Raw genomic sequence first — 21,990 nt, forward strand, 5'->3', positions numbered from 1 at the left:
AGCCTTAATGCTCCAACAGGTACAACCTCAATGAAAGTGAAACAATAGCAAGATTTGGTAAAGAATGACCTCAATACATTTTACGCTAAAATAATCATGCTGAGACGGGAGTAGTTTCATGTAACACATCAAGTTAAACCTCGATTTTGACTATTGTCAACGGACAGGATGTAAAATGTTGCGTCAAAAGAATTTGATCAACTTTATCGAGACAGAACGCGTGGCGTTTTATTATCACACTTCAATGATGAAGTTGCGAAAAAAATCTAACTTTCTCTTATATAACATGGACTATGGTGATATATTATTATGGTTTTTAGAAGTTTTACATTTTAAGTCAGATGTTCTCAACTCGATGTCATATCACATTAAATAATAAAGCATTTTAGGTAATGTTTGAACGTCATGTAAAGCGTTATGCTATAATGCCAGTTGTGCTTTTATCAGAAGAACATGAAATCTGCTCATGAATCGTCACGTAATGTAAAATGTTATCACATGTCACACTACTCTGAACGATCTCTTCGCGTCTTTTCCTAAAATATTAAAATGAGTCACTGTCCCATCAAGGCATCGCTTCACACACGCTTACATAATTTCATTTTAAACACAAGCCTGAATTATTAATTGGGGGGAATAAAAATGTGTAACGTTATAAAACCACTCACGGCATTTTGTAATATGGATGTTTTAGATTTTAAATTTCAATTGCAATAATTTTAGCCTCCAGTTTGGGGGAAAAAAAGCTGTTTTATGAGCGACTGTATTTTTGATTTTTGTAACTTATAAACTAAGAAAAACTGTCATCTCATGTTTAATAAATCCTATTTATACTTTTTCTTGATAGTTTTTTTTTTCTTCTTTCTCGATAACTTTAAATATGTAGATGACACAGCACTGAACAAGACGTGCGCTCAACTCTTCATTTTCATGGACGTTCACATGTAGTCTTTGCCAGCTGTACATTAAACATCCTGTTTTAATGCTGGTTGTTGTCTTCAGAGACCCACTGTGCCGAGTCTCTTGGTCTCAAGGCTGGTGTTACAGAGTTCAGCTTATTTTTGTTACAAAAAAAACCCCCCAAAAAACCAACAAAGTGTTTCAAATGTGTCTCAAATATTTGTTTATATAAAGGCGTTTATGTATGGAGCTCTGGTGATATCTGGTGAAAATGTTTTCCAAAGGCAGCTCAGAGCTTTTTCTCTTCTGTGTCAAAATGTCAATAATCAGTCGTCTAAACCTGCGATTTCCAGCAGTCGAGAAAATGACCTCCTTGTATGTCTTTTGAAACGTCCCGTTCAAGTTGAAAAGCTTCATGGTGTCTTTGAAAAAATTAAATAAAAGGAAATGTCTTTTTAAAGATGTCTTTTAAAAATTCACTGAGTTGTATTAAAGCAGTGCAACTGAACTGGGTTTGTTGCCTTGTTTGTTTGATCTGAGGAAATCACCTGCTTGCTTCTACTTTAATACATCACTGTTTTATAGTAATTTCACCCAAAAGCCTAAATATATATATATATGGCCTCACCTCCCGGTTCATGGACCGTCTGGGAACTACAGCTCAGCAGGGTAATTAAATCTGCATCCAGGATCGTAGGTGCCCCTCGTACCTATTTTTAACCCTTTCGTGCCATTTATATTTAATGCCTTCAAGGCCTGAACCGAAAATATCCTCACAGTAATAACTATTCACGCCGTTTAGTTCTTAGTCTCCATGTCCTCTAAGAGTTTTATTGTTGGATGATGATTAATCCCCAAGTCATCTTACCACTTACTGCGTACCGCTGCTCCACCGTGTCGCCTGGATGTTGAATACTTGTCATCAAATTTAATGGTAGAATTCTTATATTTAGTGGTTTTTACAGCTGTTAAATGTCAAAATACCAAACCAAATAATATGCAAGTCAAAGATTGTTCTTCTTAAAAGGGACAACATGCAAACTGCACACAGAAAGCCCTCGAAGCACCCAGATGGGTTATTAAAATAAATAAGAAATACATGTACTTCTTAATTTTTACATTTATTTCAAAAGCTTGGTTATAGTCACCATCTCAACCATCATTTCTAACAATCCATCCCGGAATCATTGGTTTGAACTCACTGCAAAAGAGAACAGAAATCAAACAAACTTCATGGCGTTGAAATGGTTATTCTTTTCTTCTTGACAAAACCAATCAACTTTTTTCTTTTTCTTTTGAGATCCATGCCCGCGATGTTCCATCATGTGATTGTCCCTTACTGTGACTCAGCACACTTAGTAGTTTCCACATCTCAGTTAACCATTAACACTGGATTTCCATTTGGTTATATCGGCTTTCACAGGCCTGCTAAATACCCACACACAAGGAAAAGTCAAAGATTATTGTTGCAAAGACTTCAGTGACGAGCAAAAGTAATCAGTATCTCGTTTGATTATTCTGAACTACTGCGTCGCTCCAAGCAGCGATTTCTGTCTTGACGGCCGACGTCTGTTCTGGCGTGAAACTATTTCCCACAGGTGATGATGTACCTGGGCAGAGCCTGGTAACCACTGAATATGACAGAGATTTCAGGCCCTCCATGCACACTGTGGTAGAAGCAGGGATCATTGTCCTTCACAGGTGGAAGGATGAGACCTGGTGTACCATGGGTGGAGCGTCCTTCTAGCACCTCAGCCGCAACAAAGTAGAGATGCTCGTCTCTATTCCCCTTCCACACTTCCCTGGCTTTCTCCACTGTGGCAGTGAAGTAGATGCCCTCTCCGAAGTTTGGATCTGTACACAGAGGAACCGATGAGCATCCTTTCTCATCTCACACATCAATAGGCTGTGCTTCTATAGCTCAGGCACAGTCCTTCATATTAACATTAGCGGAAGCATTATATTACTTTCGGGTGGCGCAACCTCTGCGTGGAATCCAACAAGGAAGGCCAAGTCGCAGAACTGAGCCGGGATGCATTGGTACATTGTCCGAGTAGAGGAGCCTTTCAGCTGTTTCTTCTTGAAGCCAAACAGCGTTTCCAGCGCCGCGTTTTCCACTTTCTCCACCTACAAATAAAGAGCATTTCACAGAATGAGGCGCCGACGCACAACAGTGCGAACACAGCTAATTCGACAAGCAGTGCCGTACCTTAATTGGGGACAGAGGCACATTTTTGAAAGGCTGAACGACTTTGAGGAACTCCTGGCTTGAGCGGTCAACTATCTTTCTTTCAAAGGACACGGCGCTTCCCGTCATCCCTTCCATTCCCGCCACTTCGTCTCTGACAAACGTCTCCTGGACTTCCCGGAGCATCGCCTCCACCTGCAAGGCAGCTACCACGGAATCTTCTCGGGAGTTACCGCTCACATTTATGCACGCGTGACCGCTCGACAAAAACTCTTCCACCGAGACCCTATGTCCGGCGAGACGAGCCAGCTGCCGATATTGCCGGTCACTTAAGTGCTGGATGAAGTTGTTGTAGATGTAAACGCCAGAGGACATGAGGAGAAGCCCAGTGAGCCATTTTTTGGCCTCTTTTATCGATTCGATGGACGAGCCCATCAGGGTGATATGTGGAGGACCGGCTTTCTTGCGCGGTGAGATGACGTTGTACTCCAACGCTGGCGGGGAAAAAAAAGAAAACAGTGACAGATATATCACCATTATTACTACCGCCGAATGAACTTTTAACAGTTGGATTTAATATATAGCACTGGATTTACTATGTGATGAAGCGGTGATTAAAGTTACAATGATTGGTTATGAAATTGGGCGTGCGATATTTCAAGGATCCAGGAACCTTTGGGGTTTTATGAAATAATCGGACGACAGTTTCTTAGTGACTGTACCAGAATTGAAGCCAAGTAAAGTATTGCTGTGGACAAGGAGACTATATATATTGGAAAACACATTTATGTTACGTGTATGGTTGGTAGCTTTGAAGAAGTCAGCGAAGTGTCCGGTCAGAATAATTTGCTTTGGAAGCAAAATTTGAAAAATTTCCTTCCTCGGGTCTATTTGATGGATGTTTAATGGAGGAAATTCACTTTTTAGGAAAAAGATTTTTGTTCTAAAAAGTGTCCAGGCTTAACTGCACGCCGTACACGTATACAAGGCGTTAAAACTTTACACTCCGTGCTGGCTGTAGTGACTCCTTGGTGCAGAAACATACGTTTAGGTCACATTGTGTAATGCAGAGAAAAAAAAGACAAAAAAACAACTAAAGTTCAATTTACCGAGAGGAACGTTGACAGGTGGTTCTTTTGACTTGAGGTTACTCAGTTCGTCCTGAAAAGCCTGATGAGAGAAGTTTGGTCGAATTCTTTATTAGAGACACGTAACATAAATCGTTTTTTTCAAATTGTGAAATCATCCTTGGAATTGTACCTCGAATGTGTTACTGTCCGCCGGGAAGATAACAAAATGAACTTCGAATCTGGCTTCACAATTTGGCGCAAATTTAGCCACGGCCTCGCACATGATGGAAGCCACTTCCGCTGCAGAGAATTTCAGAGCGCCAGTCCCGATCGCTGGGAAAGCCACGGATTTGTGATGACGCGTCACTGCCATCCACAAGCATTCGTACACAGAATCAGACAGGATCTATCAAGAACAAGAAAACATGGTAAAATCCTCTTATAACTGAAAAATCTGGTCAAGTTTATAGGCTTGACGTAGTTTTTCATTTGTCTCTACTATCTTTATATATATATATATATCGATTTATTTATTTTTTAAAGAGTCTTAATTGATTACATGATCTGACTATAAACTATGTTTATATCGCTTCTCTTGATCGTGAATGCTGTGAGTCAAGGTTAGCATTTTTACAGAAAGAGTTGTGAGAATCGGTCATAAACGGTACCTTCTTGCCATCCTTTTGATACTTCTCAACACAAAAGGTGTGGAACACCTCCTTACACTTCAGCCGATAGGGCTTCGTGACAACGATGGGGCCCTTTAGAGGTGCATTACGTATTTCTCGCTGCATCCCATACCCGGCCTTTTTAAGCAAAGCCACTGAGATCATACCACTGTTCAGATCTCTATGCGCTGATGTTGTGTTTACGATGACGTCGGTCTGGGAGGGGACAAAAACAGCAAACAAAGATTACAAATCCAAAATGGATACGGCATTGTTGCATACTGGCAAGTTCCAGAAAGGCAATTAGACGATACTGCAGAAAAGAAAAAACTGCGACTCGCAGTAACACTGGAGAAAACAATGAATTTACAGTAACTGTTCTTACTTGCTGCTCCTCAATATTTTCCCGCTTCAGCATCACGAGGACATTTCCAATCTGGACAGTGCCGGGTGAGGTGTTGGCAGCACCTCTGGTATTACTTGATACAGCCTGGCTGTACGATGCGGATGACTGAGTTCCTATTATCCGATCGCAAGCCCTCATCATCTCAGTGACTGTGGGTTCATCGTGGTTCACCAGGAGGATCTCCACTGGGGTGTAGTAGGAAGACCGAAAGTGGAGCTTCACGGTGTTCACTATGGTTTCTGCGCAGTCTGCCAGGGGGTAGTTGAACAATCCAGAGCTTATGGCAGGAATGGCAACACTGGTCAGCTGATGTTTTTCAACGATGTGAAGAATGCTCCTAATGGTCTTCTCCAGCAGACGCTGAGCTTGTCTAACCTGAGAGCTGTTTGGCTTGTATGCCACCTGTGGCCCTACCGCATGAATCAACTTCTTGCAGGGCAGATTCCCTGCACTGCAGATAATTGCTTCTCCTGTGGGCAAGGCACCATGTTTGCGAATGTAAGTGTCGCTCTCACGTTGGATCTGTGAACCACCGGCTTTAGAAATTGCAGCGGCAAGGCCGCCGCCATGGTTCAGTTGACTGTTGGCAGCATTCACGACGGCGTCAACTTTCATGTCTGTGAGGTCGCCCTTCCACACAGACACCCGGGCGCCGGTGGGCAGGGCGACCTCAAGCCTCTTCGTTGGGGGGTCAGGTGCCTTTTTCTTCTTAAAGACGTTGGAATCGCCCTGAAAATCCACACCCTCAACGGTGGCCTCACACTGAAATTTGTGACGAATGGTTTCACACAGTTCAGTTTGACATCTGCTCACTATGTTGACTGAGGATCCATCAAGAATAAAGTTCTGTTGGTTGTCCATGCTTGCTGCAGAGGTCTGCGGAAAGGAGAGATTGTGTCAGTGGCGGCAGCACCAAAACCCGAAGACACCCCGCAGCCAAACAGACGGTACTCTGAGCGAGAATCACTGGTAATCGGGTGAGAAACACTTGTCACTTGAATATCCAACGAGCAAGGGTTTGGGTGGAAGGGAAATTAAGACGAGATCATTCAAGATTTTACCACCCAAGTCTGGATTATTGCTTAAAAGTTCCCCACAACAAAGAGATTTTAATGCCGTGTTTGACACTATACATAAAATTGTGGTCGTGAAAGCCTGGAGCTTACAATTGATCAACAGGTCTTTCAAAAAAACAATGCAAAGACTTCAACTGATATAAAAATATTCTTTCAATGTTTTTCATGTTTGCTTTGATTTGATCTTTTATGGATGATTTGTGATCATTACTCAAGAGCACGCGTGAGCTTGTGACGATTTTAAGTTGCACTGTCGAAAAAATTTAACAAACTAGATTTATGCAGACCGATATCAAAATGAACTGGCCATCTGTCCAGGGTATAATCTGCACTCGCTCATAGTTAGCCGAGATTAGCCCCAGCGCTTTCTGACGCTGTACAGGATAAAAGCAGGATCGAAGATCGATGGATGGATTCAGAAACAATATGCGAGTAAGATCATTTCATACTTTGGTTGCAGTTCTCGTGCTGCTCTGCCAGCAAGGACACTGTAAATAGAGGGTTTTTGTCTGTCCTTCTTTGTACTGGCAGATGATACAACGTCCTCAAACAATTCCAAGGCATGCTCACTGGGTTAATGTGTAACTAAATTTCCAGGTATTGTAGGATTTTTAAAACATTTTCTTCAGGAAAACTGCGTCAAATGTGAACCGTTTCACGATACACCAACACAAAAACTCCTCTTTCACGAGTTCAGCCTGAGCAATCACTACTTGGTTCAGCAGTATTTGAATGCAAAGAATAATTATGGGAGGAACATACACTTGAAGGTCATATTCATACAAAACACAATATTAACAATACTAATGCTTGGTCAGGCCAGGTGTGGATCTCTCGCAGAAAAATAGCCTGATGAATTCTAATAACTGGAGGGTAAAATAATGAATTATTTAATTGAAACATATTTAACAAGCAACTTTTTTGTAGGTGTAATGCAAATCATTTAAAATCAAAAACATGTAGAAATTAGTGAATCCAGCATTGAACTATAGTCAAGGTGAAGTTGGGTGGATTTGTTTTGTCTTTTTTTGTGTGGGTTGTTGTTAAAGTTCTGGGAGGTGGGGAGAACCTCTGTATTGGGTTAGGGTGGCCGAACTTAAAGAAAAAAAAGGGGAAAAAAGGTTTGTGCGTTTTGAATATGCAGAGGTGGAGACGCTGAGATGTGCAGTTCCTCTAATGGCCAACAGGGCGAGCTACTGCACGTTCGGCACCGCTCCTTATGCCTCACTTCAGTGTTATTCTCTTCTGTCCAGTAGAGGGCGCCAGAGACCAACAAATAACTAACTGAATCCCCACACAATCATTAATCTGCCTTAGTAAGACGGAACTGTAAATGATGAATGCAAAAATGCAAACTAAAACATAATATAACTGTCCGAGTGATCTTACATTGCATAGATGTGTAGATTAGGAGAAACGTACACATTAAAACAAGGAATTTTGTCAGTTACCATACAAAACAGTTTACGTTATTTTGGGTTTGTTTCCAAGCATTTGCATGAAGTTAGTTCAGTGTACACGAAACCTAAACCACAGGTTTGAAAACTTTCTGCAACAACAAAGACAAGGTTTGAAGCGTGTGGGATTGTTGTGTAACAAATATATATATAAATATATATATATATATATATAAATAAATAAATACGTATAAACTATTTTCGCGACTTACCGAACGACTGGAGCCGATCATTTCAAACAACGAATTCACAAACGAAGCCATTTACGTTGAGTTGACAGCGAGTCCACAACGTTAACGAGGCGGTAACATGGAGGAAGAATGCGCACAAACAACTCACCTCCTACAACGGCCTGGAAAGTACCGAGGGGGGGTGGGTGGGAAAGAGAAAGTGAAAGCACTTCGAAAAAGAGGGCGCGACCTCTGTAAAGTACGTGTCTGTGTGCTCGTAGGTTGAAATATCGAATATTAAACTCGGTAAACCGGGCCCGGTGCTTCTCGTCAGCTCCTCATTTCACAAGAAACAAAAGTGAAAGCATCGCCGCGCGAAGAGAGGGTCAGTGTTTGGGAGCTGCCGCCATGGCCGACGCGTACTCGTACCCTCTGCTCGTCGAGCTGGAAGAAAACCAGGTGCCGAAGTTAAAAAACAAGCTGGTGAAATACTTCCAGAGTAAGAAGTCTAACGGCGGAGACTGCGAGGTGGTCCATGCGCAGGGCGAGCGGACCGCGGTGCTGCGCTTCCGCCGAGAGGAGGGTGAGTATCCCCCCAGTCAACGAATTCGGCCCGTGCGTAAAAGTCGTTTTATTCACTCTCATGCAAACAGATCTAAGTCACTTGTTAAAACATCTGTCCGTCTCTCAACTCGTCCCCAGACCAGCGCAGTGTGTTGCAGAAAGAGACGCACCAGATCGTCCTGGATCAAATCGTTCTGAAGCTGACGGTTCGTTTAACCACGCAGGAGCCACCCGTGCAGGTAAATTCTCAATAAAGTCTTCAAATAAACAAGTTGTGGTTTGTGCCTTGAAGTCTTTAAATCAACATTTGTAGCGAGTTTGCGTTAATAGATGGCAAGTGAAAGTGAAATTAAACTAATTTCTGAGAAAAAGAAAAATCACAAATTGAGGGTTGATTTTAAGTTTGACTCAAAGGTCTGTCTGTATCTTCACGGAAGTCATGAGACATAAACGGAAGGTGGTGCTGCTTAACTGTGAGATCTGTACATAATGCAGTAGTGTAATCCATTACAGAATTGAAATTTCCTCTGGCTTTCCCTCCGACAGTGTATACTTATATCACACACAATGAAAAAGAGAGAATACAGACGCAATGTGTCACTCAAAATAAAATAAAACTAAGTAAATAGAGACTATAGACAAGAAAGGAGTGCGGCAAGATTTTAAAATAGAAGATAAAAAACTGAAATGTGCGAATACAATACACTATATCCCAAAATGCAATATCAAATACAGTGGAGCTTCAGAACAAGCTGTAATTGTCCATAGATAAGAAAGATCTCGTTGAGGTCAAATATTCAGAGGGAATTGAACATGTCTTACTGCGTTTTGATCTGCATTTTCGTACCCCATAAGTTTATTTATTCAACAGAGAAAAATCCTGATTTACATTTTTATATGTGTACTTTCTTTTAATATTTGTAAACTTGCCCCCAATCTGCATCGATTCCGGATATTTCATAGAGGTAAACTCCACGTCTGTTATCATCAGTGCAATAAAATATGGTGTAAAGGTCACTAATTCTTTGAGTTGTTGTGAGATGGATACTTTTATCTGAATATACTGCAGCGACTGTGCTAATTTCCTTCAATCCCTCTACAATGCTCCTGCTTTCAGCTTCAACCGTATATTTTGTCATCATTTCTATTATTAATTCCTTGAATTAGGACAGCAAACAAGTTGAACTATAAAACTTCAGGAATGTTACATTACTTATCACTGTATATTGTAAATAATCCACTTGTACAACGTTAGTGACCGCTTTGTCCCGAGTCGGCTTGTAGACCTGGAGCGTGCGGCTTCATCCCACCTCTTCATCACAGGGCTCACAGACAGAGAGTCATGAACACACACACATTGAAACTTATGGAATATGTACACAAGGTTATTTATACAGCAAGCATGCCTTCAATGCGTATTTTACTGGATTTCCTTCTGAGATAACTTGATGTTTGTCGCCCTGCAAGGTGTGTCAAACCAAAGAGAAATTATTTCAGTAATGTCTATTTGTGCTCTACAGGAAACTCCAACTAAGAAGAAGAAATGTAAGTAGTAGACAGACACACTGTAATGTAACAAAATGAAAAAAAATGATGGAAAGCTACACACACGCACGCACACACACGCACACACACACACACACACACACACACACACACACACACACACACACACACACACATTCCAAGTAGTAAGTTTTGGTTTAAAGCCACTTTTTTATAAGGTTTTTCCCATTATGTGATGATATACAGTATGTACCGGAACTGCCGGTTAAGTCTGACATATTGTCAGTGTTTATTGTAACTGTTACACTTGTGATTTGGCAAATGTACTTCTGTAGCACCATTCAGACGCAAGGCAATTCACAGTGCTTTACAAGGAAATAAAGGAAGTATATTAAAACAAAGTGATTAAGAATGGCATAAAAAGGAGAATAAACATGTTATGTCTGTCTGTTAAGACAGACATAATAAAATAATTCAATCTACTGTGTGTTTGAAAGCCTGAGCAAGTATTAGTGTTTTAAGGTAATTAAAGGTCATCATTTCTATTAGTTTCTATTTCATTTACAATAAATGAATCAGAAAATAAGTTGTTTCATCCACATTTTCTTTCAGCAGAATTTATTTTTTTGTGTATTAAGGCATCAGTTTTGTCTATGTAATTTACAATTGGTCTTTTCTTTTATGAATAATTTATTTCCTTTTAGTGTTTTGGAAAGCTCATTTCACTCATTTGTATTACCTCAATGTGCTCCCAAATAGAAATATGGCATTAGCAAACAATTATTTTGTTTTCCACCCCCCCTTAAATCCGTAATGTTGTTGTAGAATCTAAGTAGTTTTGATGTTATTTAAAGGGTTATATCTCGAAGCGGTGGTCTTGGGTCTTGATTGCTGAGCTGTATTACATTGCCTTCTGGCCGGTGTGTGAAACGCAGTCTGGATCAACACCACTCACACTGAAAGTAAAAATAGACCGGCCAGTATGGCTTATTTTCAAAAGCAGAATTCGCGACAGAGGACAATATTCGATGTGGATGAATGTATGCGGCCAAGCATTGTGCTTTAGTATTGTGGATCACAATTCAAAGCATGTCAAGTTAAAACGGGAAGCCCATTTTAGGGGCCATATTTTGTGTACAGGTATCACTGTGAGACCTTGCTTGTGATAGGAGTTGCTCACATGCTGATTGAGAAGTAGGTTAGTTCAGTTGCTCTCTGTCGAACAGGAAAAACACCATTACTCACACTGCCCCAATGACTTCTGGCGTCTCTCAGCATATGAAAACAATGTTTTATAATCTCCCTTTCACATGGTTCTGGATTTATTGCTTTTCTACTTAGGTTATTGTCTGTGTTTTAAGATTAGAAAACCAGATTGATTCTCCTACACAATCATAGTCATTTGACAAACATTATTATCACACATTCCTTCACATGTACTTAGTTTCACTTTTGATTTTCCATCTTGTTTTTTTTCCATCTCTCTCTGTCTCTCTTGCGCTCTCTGTCTTTGGAAAAAAAATAGATGGCCACACCTAAAAAAAAAAAAAAAAAGAACATCCATATTTCTGTGAATGTGGAGATGACACACAGACACTTTTAGTTGTCGATAGTAAATCTGCAGTCTTTCAAAGGTTTGAAATAACATTTAATTCAAAATAGCAATGCATTATATAGATACTGATATCAATATTGGGGGGGGGGGGGGGCAAACTTTGAATACAAAGTTTTTAGAATAACGAGACCCACGTGAAACTGTTGAAAAGCTGTTTAGTATGACCCCTTTAATTTGGTGCTTTGAGGGCTCAGCACTCCAAATCCATTCACTCAAGAGTAAATTCAAGCTAACAAACAGATTCTTCTCAGGTAAACCGGACCTAAATCACTCAAAACTCCCTGAAAAGTCATGTTAGTGCATGATTGTATTGAAAATGGAGTGTATTTGTACGAGTGTGAGGTTTTTAGTAAGTCAGGCTAGATTTTCCTCTAACAATAGCGACACCTTGATATTTCACAGCCCTTCCGCCCATATATTATGAAACATTGATGTAAGGTGGAGGAGACATGTAATTATGAATCGAGTTTACTGTTAGATAATGTGAAATATCAAATAACCTGCTTACTTACTTAATGTCCGCATGTCATTGACAGCAGATGCTGCTGTTGCCAACCAACAGCCGACTACTGACGAAGTCGAACCCGCTGCTGAAGGCCAGGCAGAGGCAGCAGGCGACCGCGATGATGTGGAAGATGACGCGTCATGCTGTACGTCCGCTGTCATCGGGAATATTCCAAAAGATGTCAATCTGGAGTTTCTGGAGATGCTGGTGGAAAACATTATCAGGAGTCCGGACTCTCCGTTGAACCCGCAAAGCTTCAATTTGGAACTTATTCCTGATATTTCCTCGGCCGTGGTGACTTTTCAGAGTGAAAAAGGTACGCCATTGACAATATGACGTGTCGCTGATCAGACAAACAATTTGTATACCATTAAAGTAAACTACTGCAGTATGTTTTTCTAGACCGCTACTATCAAACCAGAAGACATTCTCCATGTAATGGTCTCCCAATAGCAAATGATCAGTCGCTAGTGCCTGCGTAATAACCTGTAACCTTTTACCCATTTGCCTCACAGAAAACACAAACTTCCAGACAAGATGCCACCATATCAAAACGTTCCGGAACAGAGGATTTTCAGTCCGACCACTTGAAGCCACAGAGCAAGTTGTTGTGGAGGATATTAAAAATTTAAATAAAGACATGCTCCACCTCTACTTTGAGAGTCTCGGACTGGACGTGGAAACGATTGTGGTTGATGAAGATGGAGAGTCTGCTGTGATCACATTTAAAGACCATAAAGGTACTTGACCTACACGACAAAAGAAATATTCAGCCACTGGCACGCATTTTAAATGTCGCAATCGATTGTTTCATTTTCCATTAGGTGTCAACAAGATCACAGGGAAAAAGCATAGAATCAAGCAAAAAGAAATCCGAGTTTATCCTTTTTATGAATCTTTGGGAGTAGTCATTTATGGCAAAGACAAGCCTTCCCTGGAACTTCCTGCTGACATCTCTGAAACCATCGACAGTACTGTCTGGAAATACCTGACTGACAATCCGTCGGCTGCAGAAACCATTCACAGCGACTTGGCAAAACACTTCTGCCTCGTCAACCTCAGCCAATCCGCCGTGTGCCTGAGTCCCGTATCTTCCCTGCTGCAATGTAAGGACGCCAAAGCTGTGATCAAAAAGTGGACACATACTGTGAAGTCTGCCTTTGCACAAGCTATGTCCCAGTTCAAATCGCTGCAGTTTAACCCAGGATCACATATATTTGAAGAGTGTGAGATGAAGATCGCACAGATGAACGAAAATGTGGTAGTGGTACCTGATAGGGCCAAAGGTGTCTTATCTGTTGTTGGATTTGTAAGAGATGTTGATGGGCTGCAGAAACCTCTTTCTGACCTCATTGCCAAAATTGAAAAGAGGGTGCAGAGGGAGAAATCGAGCGAAACCGAAGTGATCAAAATGTCACCATCGACGTACCACATCCTGTCTCAAGATGGTTTTCAGGAAAGGCTTCTGAAGCTCTTCCCAGAGCTCCTCATGTCTTATGAGAAAGAGAATGCCACATTGAATATAACGGGTGTCAGCGAAGAGATCCTTGTAGGATACAAATCCATAATTGGCATAATGATGTCAATGAAACGACAGCATTTAGAACTCGAGGACCTTTTGCTTGACTTGTTGAAGGGTGAACAAGAAGAGAAGCTCACGGAAGCTCTCCTCACATCTAATGGGTTGAATGTAGCATTCGAGATCGGTGCTCACCGGGTGCAGCTCCTTGGTGTTTCTGAAAAGGACCTGAAAGATGCTCACGATCATGTGGCGCAGGTCCTAAAATGCCATTATATCGATATTGAGGACCCTAAAGTCGTGAAGAAGTCTGAGTGGCAGCTACTGGTCAGTCAGTTAGAGAAGGACAACTGTAAGCCATGCAGAACTGAAATCCGCACCACAGGCACACAGGTAGTGGTGTCTGGCCATAAGGATAGTGTCACTAACGTTAGCAGAAAACTCAATGATTTCATATTACACAACACTCAGGTTGAAGAACCCATTGTCGTTAAGCCCCAGGTCATCCTCGAATACATTAAAAGTCTCGACAGTACTTGGCTAATGCAATTTAAAGACAAAGTGGTGGTGTCCTACAGACCGGAGGCCATCTGCCTGACTGGTTCTCGAGCCGACGTGACAGAATGCAAGGATTTGTTTGATGACATAATCACCTCTGTGTGCTTTGACACCTTGAAAATCTCCAAGCCTGGAGTGAAAAAGTTCTTCCAGGAGAATAAAGATGTGTACATTCCCTTGGCAAAGAGCCAGACTGGTTGTCTGGTCCATCTCGTGGACGACACTCGTGGCAGTCAGGGCAGCACGTCACTTTTCCCACAACCCGCATACCATCTTCAGACAGCTGATGGAGTGGACATAGCCGTTTGCAAGGCAGACATGTGCAGCTTCCCGGTGGATGCAGTGGTCAATTCTTCGAATCAGGACTTGAAACACAGCAGTGGTCTCGGAGAAGCACTTTTAAAAGCTGCTGGCCCTCAGCTGCAAGATGAGTGTGACAGAATCATCAACTCCACAGGACAACTCAAGCCAGGAGACTGTGAGATAACTGCTGCCGGAGGGTCACTGACTTGCAAAAAAATCATCCACACAGTTGCACCAAGGTTTGAGCCAAAGAAACAAGGCAAGTCCTTAGCGCAGCTGAAACGGGCTGTCAAGAGAAGCCTAGAGCTTGCCGAAGCCAATAGCTGCAACTCCGTGGCTCTCCCAGTCATCAGCAGCACTCTCGGCTTTCCTCTCCACCTGTGCGCCGTCACCATTGTGAAAGCAGTGAAGGAACACTGCGATGAAAACTGCGACGACGACACCTTGAGGAAGATCCATTTCGTGGACAATGACGACACCGCTGTGCAGGCCATGGAGGCTGCTGTCAGGCAGGAGTTTGGTAGCCAGAGTGTTGATAGCGCTCCAAAAAAAAGTAGCAAGCATCCGATTGGCAAGAACGTCGCTCCTTATCCATGCCTGTGTTACGCACAAACCAAGGAGGGCCTGGACATCATTCTGAAGAAAGGCTTAATCGAGGCTGCCACAGTAAGTTAGATCTCGGAGCATACCTATTCCTTCCTTTACAAAAGATGCAAATGAAAAACTTGACACATAAAACCCGTCATAACTCCGTTTTTTCAGACGGAAGCGATTGTGAATGTTGTGTTCGAAGATCTGGCCCTGAACAAAGGGGCCGTTTCAAATGCGATCCTGCTTGAGGCTGGTTCCAAACTTCAGCAGAAGATACTGGCTAAAGCGCCCAGTGGAAAGTTTGGCGACGTCATTGTGACAGACGGCTGCAAGCTGAAGAGCAGTCACGTCTTTCACGTGGTTACACCTCAGTGGGACAACGGCCAAGGTGCAGCTGAAAAGGTAAGGAATTACATCGGGGGCGGGCTCAGCTGTAAAGTAAAACCTTTAAATTTTAGTTTTAAAGCTTGTCTTTGTTGTGATGCAGAGTATACGTGTTGAAGATGTTGTTTGGTTCTGTGAAAGCGAGAACAAAATACTAACGAAAATGATTATTATTTTTATTTTTTTTATTGTATTTATGTTTTACCTTGCAGACCTTGAAAGGAATATTCATGGGTTGTTTGAACACGGCGGAACATTTTGGTCTGACCTCCATATCCTTCCCGGCCGTGGGCACGGGGAACCTTGGTTTCCCAAAAGATCAAGTGTTGTCCTGGATGTTAGATGAAGTTGTTGCATTTAGCGGCAATAACCCCAAGCACCTGAAGAAAGTGATGATTGTTCTTTTCCCAGGGGACGTCAAAACCATCCAGGTTAGGGAAAAAATAATCAAAACACATTTCGGTTCATGAAAAATATTTCAAATATAATTTGTCCGAATCTAATTTTTTTTTTACGCCGACAGGTTTTCAGCGATGAATTTGTCAAGAAGTTCCCCAGCGCCTCCAGTACGTCTGTGTCTGCCGGCTCGTCTAAAAGTTCAGGTTGGTTGGTCGCTTTTTCATTTACAAACACAGAAGCTCTTTGGTTAAACTGAATGTGCAACCAATGAATTTGGAATCTGTAACTTTACATACATCCGATGATATCGTCTTGATATCTATTTTTCAGCTGTGTGTCAGTTGATAGATGAATGCACTAATCCTAGTGAGCGTTAAGACTATTTAGTTTTTTTTCTTTCTTCTTTTTTTTTTTTTTACAACAACAGTTTTGTGCTAACAGTTGTTTGATTGTGTACACTGCCAGGAGGGGTCTTTTCCAAAGTTGTGTCACAGTCCGGACTGCATGAGACCACAATGGGAAGTGTGACTATACAGATAGTCGCCGGAGACATTACGAAGGAAACCAGCGACCTCATTGTCAACTCCTCCAATGAAACCTTCACTCTGAAGTCAGGTAAATATTTAAAATATTTAAGGTTTAGCCTGTTTCTTCTAAGATAAATAACCGGGAAGACAAAAATGAAAGGTAAGGCGACACATTTGCCTCAATGGCGCAACCATTGGGACAAACAAGTGTAAAAAAAAAAAAAAAGTAATAAAAAAATATATATATTTACTTTATTGTGATTTTATGTTTCTCTCTTCTAGGAGTATCTAAAGCTATAATGGATGCAGCTGGTCCAGCTGTTGAAACTGAATGCAAAAACCTTGGTAAGGAAGCACACTTTAAGACACGTCTAATACTAACCAGTTTAGTTTTCCTCTTGTTTGCTCCAAACATGGATATTGAACTCTTGTGTCAAGAAATTCAAATTCTCCTCCTACATCTTCAGGCGCCTTGCCCAACCCAGGCATAATCGTCACCCAGCCAGGCAACCTTAAGTGTAACAAAATCCTCCACCTGGTGGGAAACACGGACCCTGCAGTAATCAAACGCCGTATGAAAGATGCTCTGAAGATGTGCATGTCCAAGTCCTATTCCTCTGTGTCGTTTCCTGCTATTGGCACGGGTAAGACGTATAAATGTCTCGTGATGTTTCCTTTTTCAATTGTCATTTGAAAATCAATCGGATTAATGAATGAGATCACAGCAAGAGCAGCTTCTATGAGAGTTCATATTCACTTTAGCCTGCAATGATCATCACACGAGTGTTTAATCATTTCCGTGCATTTATAGGTCAAGGTGGAGTACAAGCAAAGGCCGTGGCAGATGCCATGTTGGACGCGGTGATTGATGAGCTGAGCAAGAATACTTCCAGTCCACTGACGACAGTCCGAATCGTTATTTTCCAGCCACCAATGGTCACTGACTTCCTCAGCAGTATGCAGGAAAGAGTGGCTGGTGACCATGACTCTAAGCATAAAGGATTCTGGGAACATATCGGCCTCAAACTCAAAGGTAAATACAGAGAGGGGGGAAAAAATATTAGTTTTAACTTCTTTCTTCCTATGATGAATTCTAAATGTTGTAACTCTTGCAATGTCTCCTGTTAGCATTATTTACAAGCGATAACACTTCAACGCCACAAAAAGATGAAGATTTCATCATTGAGCCTCTTGAAGTGGACCCCGCTTGTTTCCACATCTGCGGTGATTCGCAAACGAGGATCGATTCGGCCAAGCAGTGGATCACCGACCTGGTTCTAAAGGAGCAATACAGCATCGTCATCACAGACAACATCATTCTGAGCTTCTCAAATGCGGAACACCAGTGCATTCACGATATCCAGGTCAGACTGGGTGTGAGCATAAAGACTGTAGGCAAGAACGCACAAGCCTCCATCACTGTTGAAGGTGTCAGCAGGGATGTGGTTCAAGCAAACGTTGAGATCTACAAGATTCTGAACACCTTGAAACAGAAGGAGGAGCTGGAAAGGAAAATGAGCCTGGCATACACAGTGGCCGACTGGCAGTACAAACATGGCCATGGCTTTAAGCATTTTGATCAAATGAGCAACTACAAGCTGGAGGAAGCGTTTGAAAAGAAGCAAGGTAGTGTAACAATTAAATTCAACGGTCAAGACTACACTGTCGCCATGCCAAGTGGACCTGCCAAAGACAACCAGGGAGGTACCATGGAGATCAGGCGAATTGACAAGCTAAAAGGTATTGTATAGATAACCTGGGATTTGTAATCATTTTACTTGAGTTTCTACACAATAGAGACGTGATTGATAGCTTCACTGTGCCTCTCGTTTTATTGCTATTGCTTCGAGTGTGCGCAGTCAGAAAATGACAAGACAATTGTTAATGCCAAGCACAATAAACTGAATTTGATGGTTGTGCTGCCAGATGAAGAGTTGCCTGACTGCTGGGTTGCGATGCCACCCAACACCTCCAGTCACTCTGTCACCATCCTTGCTGGGAGCGCGGAGTACGACGAAGTCCTGAAGCTCTTCCAGGCCACGTGCCCTCAAACTGTCATCAAGGTACAATTAAACCTGCTCCATTTTTCAGGGTGTCACATGTGTATTTGCTGAGCGTCCTTTCAGATGGATGTCAGATTAGTAGAGTGAAAACATTTATGGAGGAATGACCAACTTTGCTGCATTAAAAAGTAAAAGTGTATTTAGATAAAGTGTGAAACACTTAAACCGTGTATGTCTCTGCTCTTAGATTGAGAGGATTCAGAACCCAGTACTATGGAAAAGTCTCCAGGTCAAGAAGCGTCACATGGAGGAAAGAAAGTCCCTCCAGAACAACGAGAGACGCCTGTTTCACGGCACGTGCGAAGACATCGTGGCCACCATCAACAAATACGGCTTCAACAGGAGCTACGCAGGAAAAAATGGTGAGATATTGTGGGGCTGATTCAGTCATGTGTGAGAACTGATGGCAAGGCAGAAGGTAGGAAGTGAAAAGAAATATGAATGAAATAAAGACACCGGCTCAAGAAAGATAGCCTCTCGACAAACGGCAAGTCTTTTCACGCCAGGTAGATGAAACTTTACGACGATGAATTACATTTGTTTCAGACTGAAACGGAAAATGCAAAAACAAAACATTTTCACTTGAGACGTAAGTGCAAATGAGGCCTTAGTAGTTTTTCCAGCACATTTTACACCATTTCTTATTAACACACTTAAACCTGAGCAATTCTTGCTTCACAAGATTTTTAATATACCTTTATATTTTTTTTTTAAAGACATCTGTTGCCTCTGGTTAATAAACTCACGGAGCTTCTAACAGGCAGAAGCGCTAAGAAATACATGCAGATTTGTCCTCAGCTTGTAGCGTTTTTAAACCAGATTATCTTTATTTTAATTTAATAAATGACGTTTTATTTATTGAGGTATATTTTGAATAGGTTTCTAAATAGTATAACCAACCTTCTGTCGGGATCAGAACCATGTGAAGCTATTAAGCATTGTAGAAAAGAATATCTGGTAGTATAACAAAACTAGAGCCAACAATCGTTGGTACCTCCCAGCTTGTCTGTAGGATCTAATTTATTTTCTCCTCTGTTCTTAAGCTGCATACTTCGGCAATGGCACGTACTTTGCAGTCAATGCCAAATACTCCGCCCAGGACACCTACTCCAAGCCCAATCAAGCCGGCGAGAAGCGTATGTACCTCTGCCGTGTCCTGACGGGAGAATTTACGCTCGGAAAACGAGACATGATCACGCCGCCACCCAAGAGCCCCGGCTCCATCGAGATGTTCGACAGTGTCGTGGACGCTGTCCAGAATCCCTCCATGTTTGTTATCTTCCATGACACCCAAGCTTATCCTGAATATCTCATTACATTCAAATGAACCAACAACTTAAACAAAACAAACAAAAAACAAAACTTCTGATCACTGGATATATATATTTTTTTCTTTTTAGGTTAAACTTGTAATCAGAGCAATGCTCTAATAGGTGATCATCACAAGTGTCAAATGTTGGTAATCGTGCCAATATAGTGCCTTGAAATGGATATGCTTGTTGATTAAAACTGTAAGAATCACTAACCAAGTGTTTGCCTCCATGTTATGCGCTTATGAAGCTGAACTCAACACGGTTCACAGTTATGTTTTCTTTTTTTTTTTCTGAGACTCTTAAGTCTGAAGTGTTTGCTCTTATTCAGAAAACCATGTGATAGGAGAAGCTTGTTTCTCAGTATGTACATGCACGAATCAGGTTAATGATCACTGATCTGTTATAATGTGAAGAACTAAGTTTTTCCCTTTATGGTGGGAGCACGCCTCCAGTAAAAACTCACTCATATCTCAGTAAATTTAACAGGCCTGACTCACGTCTTTCTGTGTCTTGTTTGTGTAAAAGAGTGACACGACTAAAAAAAACTATGATTGTATCCTGCCTTCTTCCATTGTTCGCTGAGGTCGGCTTCAGGCTCTCCACAACCCTGTCCAGTATTAAGCAGGAAAGAAAACGAATGGATGAATAAAGTTGCCTATTTGAGAAGGTGAAGCGTTTCCATGTTTGTTTTTTTACCCCCAGTGCTTATCATGGAAGGTATCTTTATTTTTAAACCAAGGGTGTATAAATCATTGCACCCTTTACACCCGATGCCTCGTCACAGTATTACAGTAGACGTATACAGGGAGTTCTTTGGACTTTGTGCTCAGAATTTGTCTTTACAAGGTGTGTAAAGTTGACTTTTGCACACAAGTAGGTTCTTTTTCCGTGTCATTTTATACAGATTTACAGCAGATGACCAAAGTCAGGTTGTAGGGAAAGTACAGGAGGGGTTATGCAAAACAAAATTAAACGGGCTGACATTTAACAGCCTTTTTAACACAGAAACCTCATTTTTAATTCCCTCTCTTGAATCCCTCAAAACACATTAGTAATGCAAAAACTGTACAAAAGTAGAGATGTCAATAGTTTTTGATGGTACAATTAGGAATCAAATGTGCTGAAAAAAAGATGTCAGACTTTTTGAGTGTCTCTTTGAGCCTTTAAACATAGTACAGTTTTACACTTTCTTATGTTGGTGTGAAGCAGTATTACAGAGAGAAAAAGTACAAGATAAACTGAGTAGGAGATTTATATTAATGTTGCAGTCAGTAAACCATGGACTAATCGTACTGGATAAATAGAAAAAAAATGAAGTGAATTTAATTTCAAGATAAAACACTTTAATGAACATTTTGAGATACTAGAATAAGCTTCAATTGAAAAATATAAGTGTAACAGCTGAACCGTTTCACACATGTAATGTTAAAATCATTATAAATCTCTGGAGTCACTTTCTAGTTGCGCCCTGATGATTTCCCACTATGACATGTAAATAAACATTTGCAGCATATATTTATTTTATTTGGACACTTATCTCCCAGTTCAAGAAAGAAATTAAATTAAAGAACGGTTCAAGAGTCTGTCACATCCAATCTAATGCACCAGACCATGACTAAATCCAAATGAGTCTGGAAACATATTTCATGATGAATGAAAAAAACCAAACTTGAAGTCAGACAAGTGTGCTTTTACCGCTAATTATGGTGACTTATTTGTGTGGGTTATATGGAGAGAAACAACAAAACCACCTTATGCAGAGTAAGACTGTAGTGGAATGGACATTCGTGTTTTAATCTCCATCAAATGCAGTCCTGTTTCATTTTACCTTATGTGCACAAATTTGTATTTATTTGTGTACTTTTTCACACTTTATACTGATCGATGCACAAAATTTGCAACACCTGTAATTCTATTATATGTGATATAATAATAAAGAGTTATTATCTTCAATTCAGGAGAGGTAAGACTAATAAAATGGCTAAAATGAGGAGTAAAAGGGGGAAAACAAATGTGTGTGCGTAGAGAGAGAGCATAGAATAGATTAAATATCAAATAAGACAGTAGAAGAATTAAATATCAATATGCACAAGGCTTAACAGTGACTAATAAAAGCACGTAGAATGGAATTGACACAATAAAACACTATTTACCCCCAAAAATGAGCCACATTAATATGACCAGCATAATCTTCATTTGAAAAGCAAA

General features: G+C 41.1%; 2 protein-coding genes across 4 annotated transcripts; one reads left to right on the forward strand and one right to left on the reverse strand.

Annotated features, from left to right (window-relative positions):
* Window positions 1-1,700: 1,700 nt before the first annotated feature.
* On the reverse strand, window positions 1,701-8,495 carry parp9 (poly(ADP-ribose) polymerase family member 9). 2 transcript variants are annotated; one of them, XM_080478721.1, is made up of 8 exons: window positions 7,978-8,176; window positions 5,212-6,108; window positions 4,827-5,042; window positions 4,349-4,564; window positions 4,198-4,258; window positions 3,110-3,582; window positions 2,868-3,027; window positions 1,701-2,754 (listed from the first exon to the last, which is right to left on the reverse strand). In XM_080478721.1, the coding sequence occupies exons 1-8, from the start codon at window positions 8,026-8,028 to the stop codon at window positions 2,486-2,488; spliced, it is 2,343 nt and encodes a 780-aa protein (XP_080334847.1). In that variant the 5' UTR covers window positions 8,029-8,176; the 3' UTR covers window positions 1,701-2,485. The 2 variants fall into 2 exon arrangements, with proteins under 2 accessions (XP_080334847.1, XP_080334848.1); XM_080478722.1 differs by having other exon boundaries at window positions 1,702-2,754; window positions 8,105-8,495.
* Window positions 8,146-20,459, forward strand: parp14rs1 (poly(ADP-ribose) polymerase family member 14-related sequence 1). 2 transcript variants are annotated; one of them, XM_080478719.1, is made up of 17 exons: window positions 8,146-8,518; window positions 8,638-8,738; window positions 10,020-10,044; window positions 12,157-12,441; window positions 12,641-12,865; window positions 12,950-15,171; window positions 15,268-15,498; window positions 15,693-15,911; window positions 16,004-16,082; window positions 16,345-16,494; window positions 16,689-16,751; window positions 16,874-17,050; window positions 17,218-17,439; window positions 17,535-18,146; window positions 18,333-18,469; window positions 18,657-18,831; window positions 19,513-20,459. In XM_080478719.1, the coding sequence occupies exons 1-17, from the start codon at window positions 8,344-8,346 to the stop codon at window positions 19,794-19,796; spliced, it is 5,382 nt and encodes a 1,793-aa protein (XP_080334845.1). In that variant the 5' UTR covers window positions 8,146-8,343; the 3' UTR covers window positions 19,797-20,459. The 2 variants fall into 2 exon arrangements, with proteins under 2 accessions (XP_080334845.1, XP_080334846.1); XM_080478720.1 differs by having other exon boundaries at window positions 12,160-12,441.
* The last annotated feature ends 1,531 nt before the right edge of the window (window positions 20,460-21,990 follow it).

This window comes from Lipophrys pholis (assembly GCF_963383615.2).
Source record: "Lipophrys pholis genome assembly, chromosome: 13".
In the NCBI taxonomy this organism is placed as follows: Eukaryota; Metazoa; Chordata; class Actinopteri; order Blenniiformes; family Blenniidae; genus Lipophrys; species Lipophrys pholis.

Excerpts from the sequence above, each read along its gene's own strand:
- parp14rs1 (XM_080478719.1), top strand. The coding sequence starts at position 8,344 with ATGGCCGACGCGTACTCGTACCCTCTGCTCGTCGAGCTGGAAGAAAAC. Across the intron at positions 8,739-10,019 it reads CGCAGGAGCCACCCGTGCAG|GAAACTCCAACTAAGAAGAA; the intron begins GTAAATTCTCAA and ends TGTGCTCTACAG. Across the intron at positions 18,147-18,332 it reads GCGAATTGACAAGCTAAAAG|ATGAAGAGTTGCCTGACTGC; the intron begins GTATTGTATAGA and ends TTGTGCTGCCAG.
- parp9 (XM_080478721.1), bottom strand. The coding sequence starts at position 8,028 with ATGGCTTCGTTTGTGAATTCGTTGTTTGAAATGATCGGCTCCAGTCGT. Across the intron at positions 3,583-4,197 it reads ACCTGTCAACGTTCCTCTCG|CGTTGGAGTACAACGTCATC; the intron begins GTAAATTGAACT and ends TTTCCCCGCCAG. Across the intron at positions 2,755-2,867 it reads AGAGGTTGCGCCACCCGAAA|ATCCAAACTTCGGAGAGGGC; the intron begins GTAATATAATGC and ends CTCTGTGTACAG.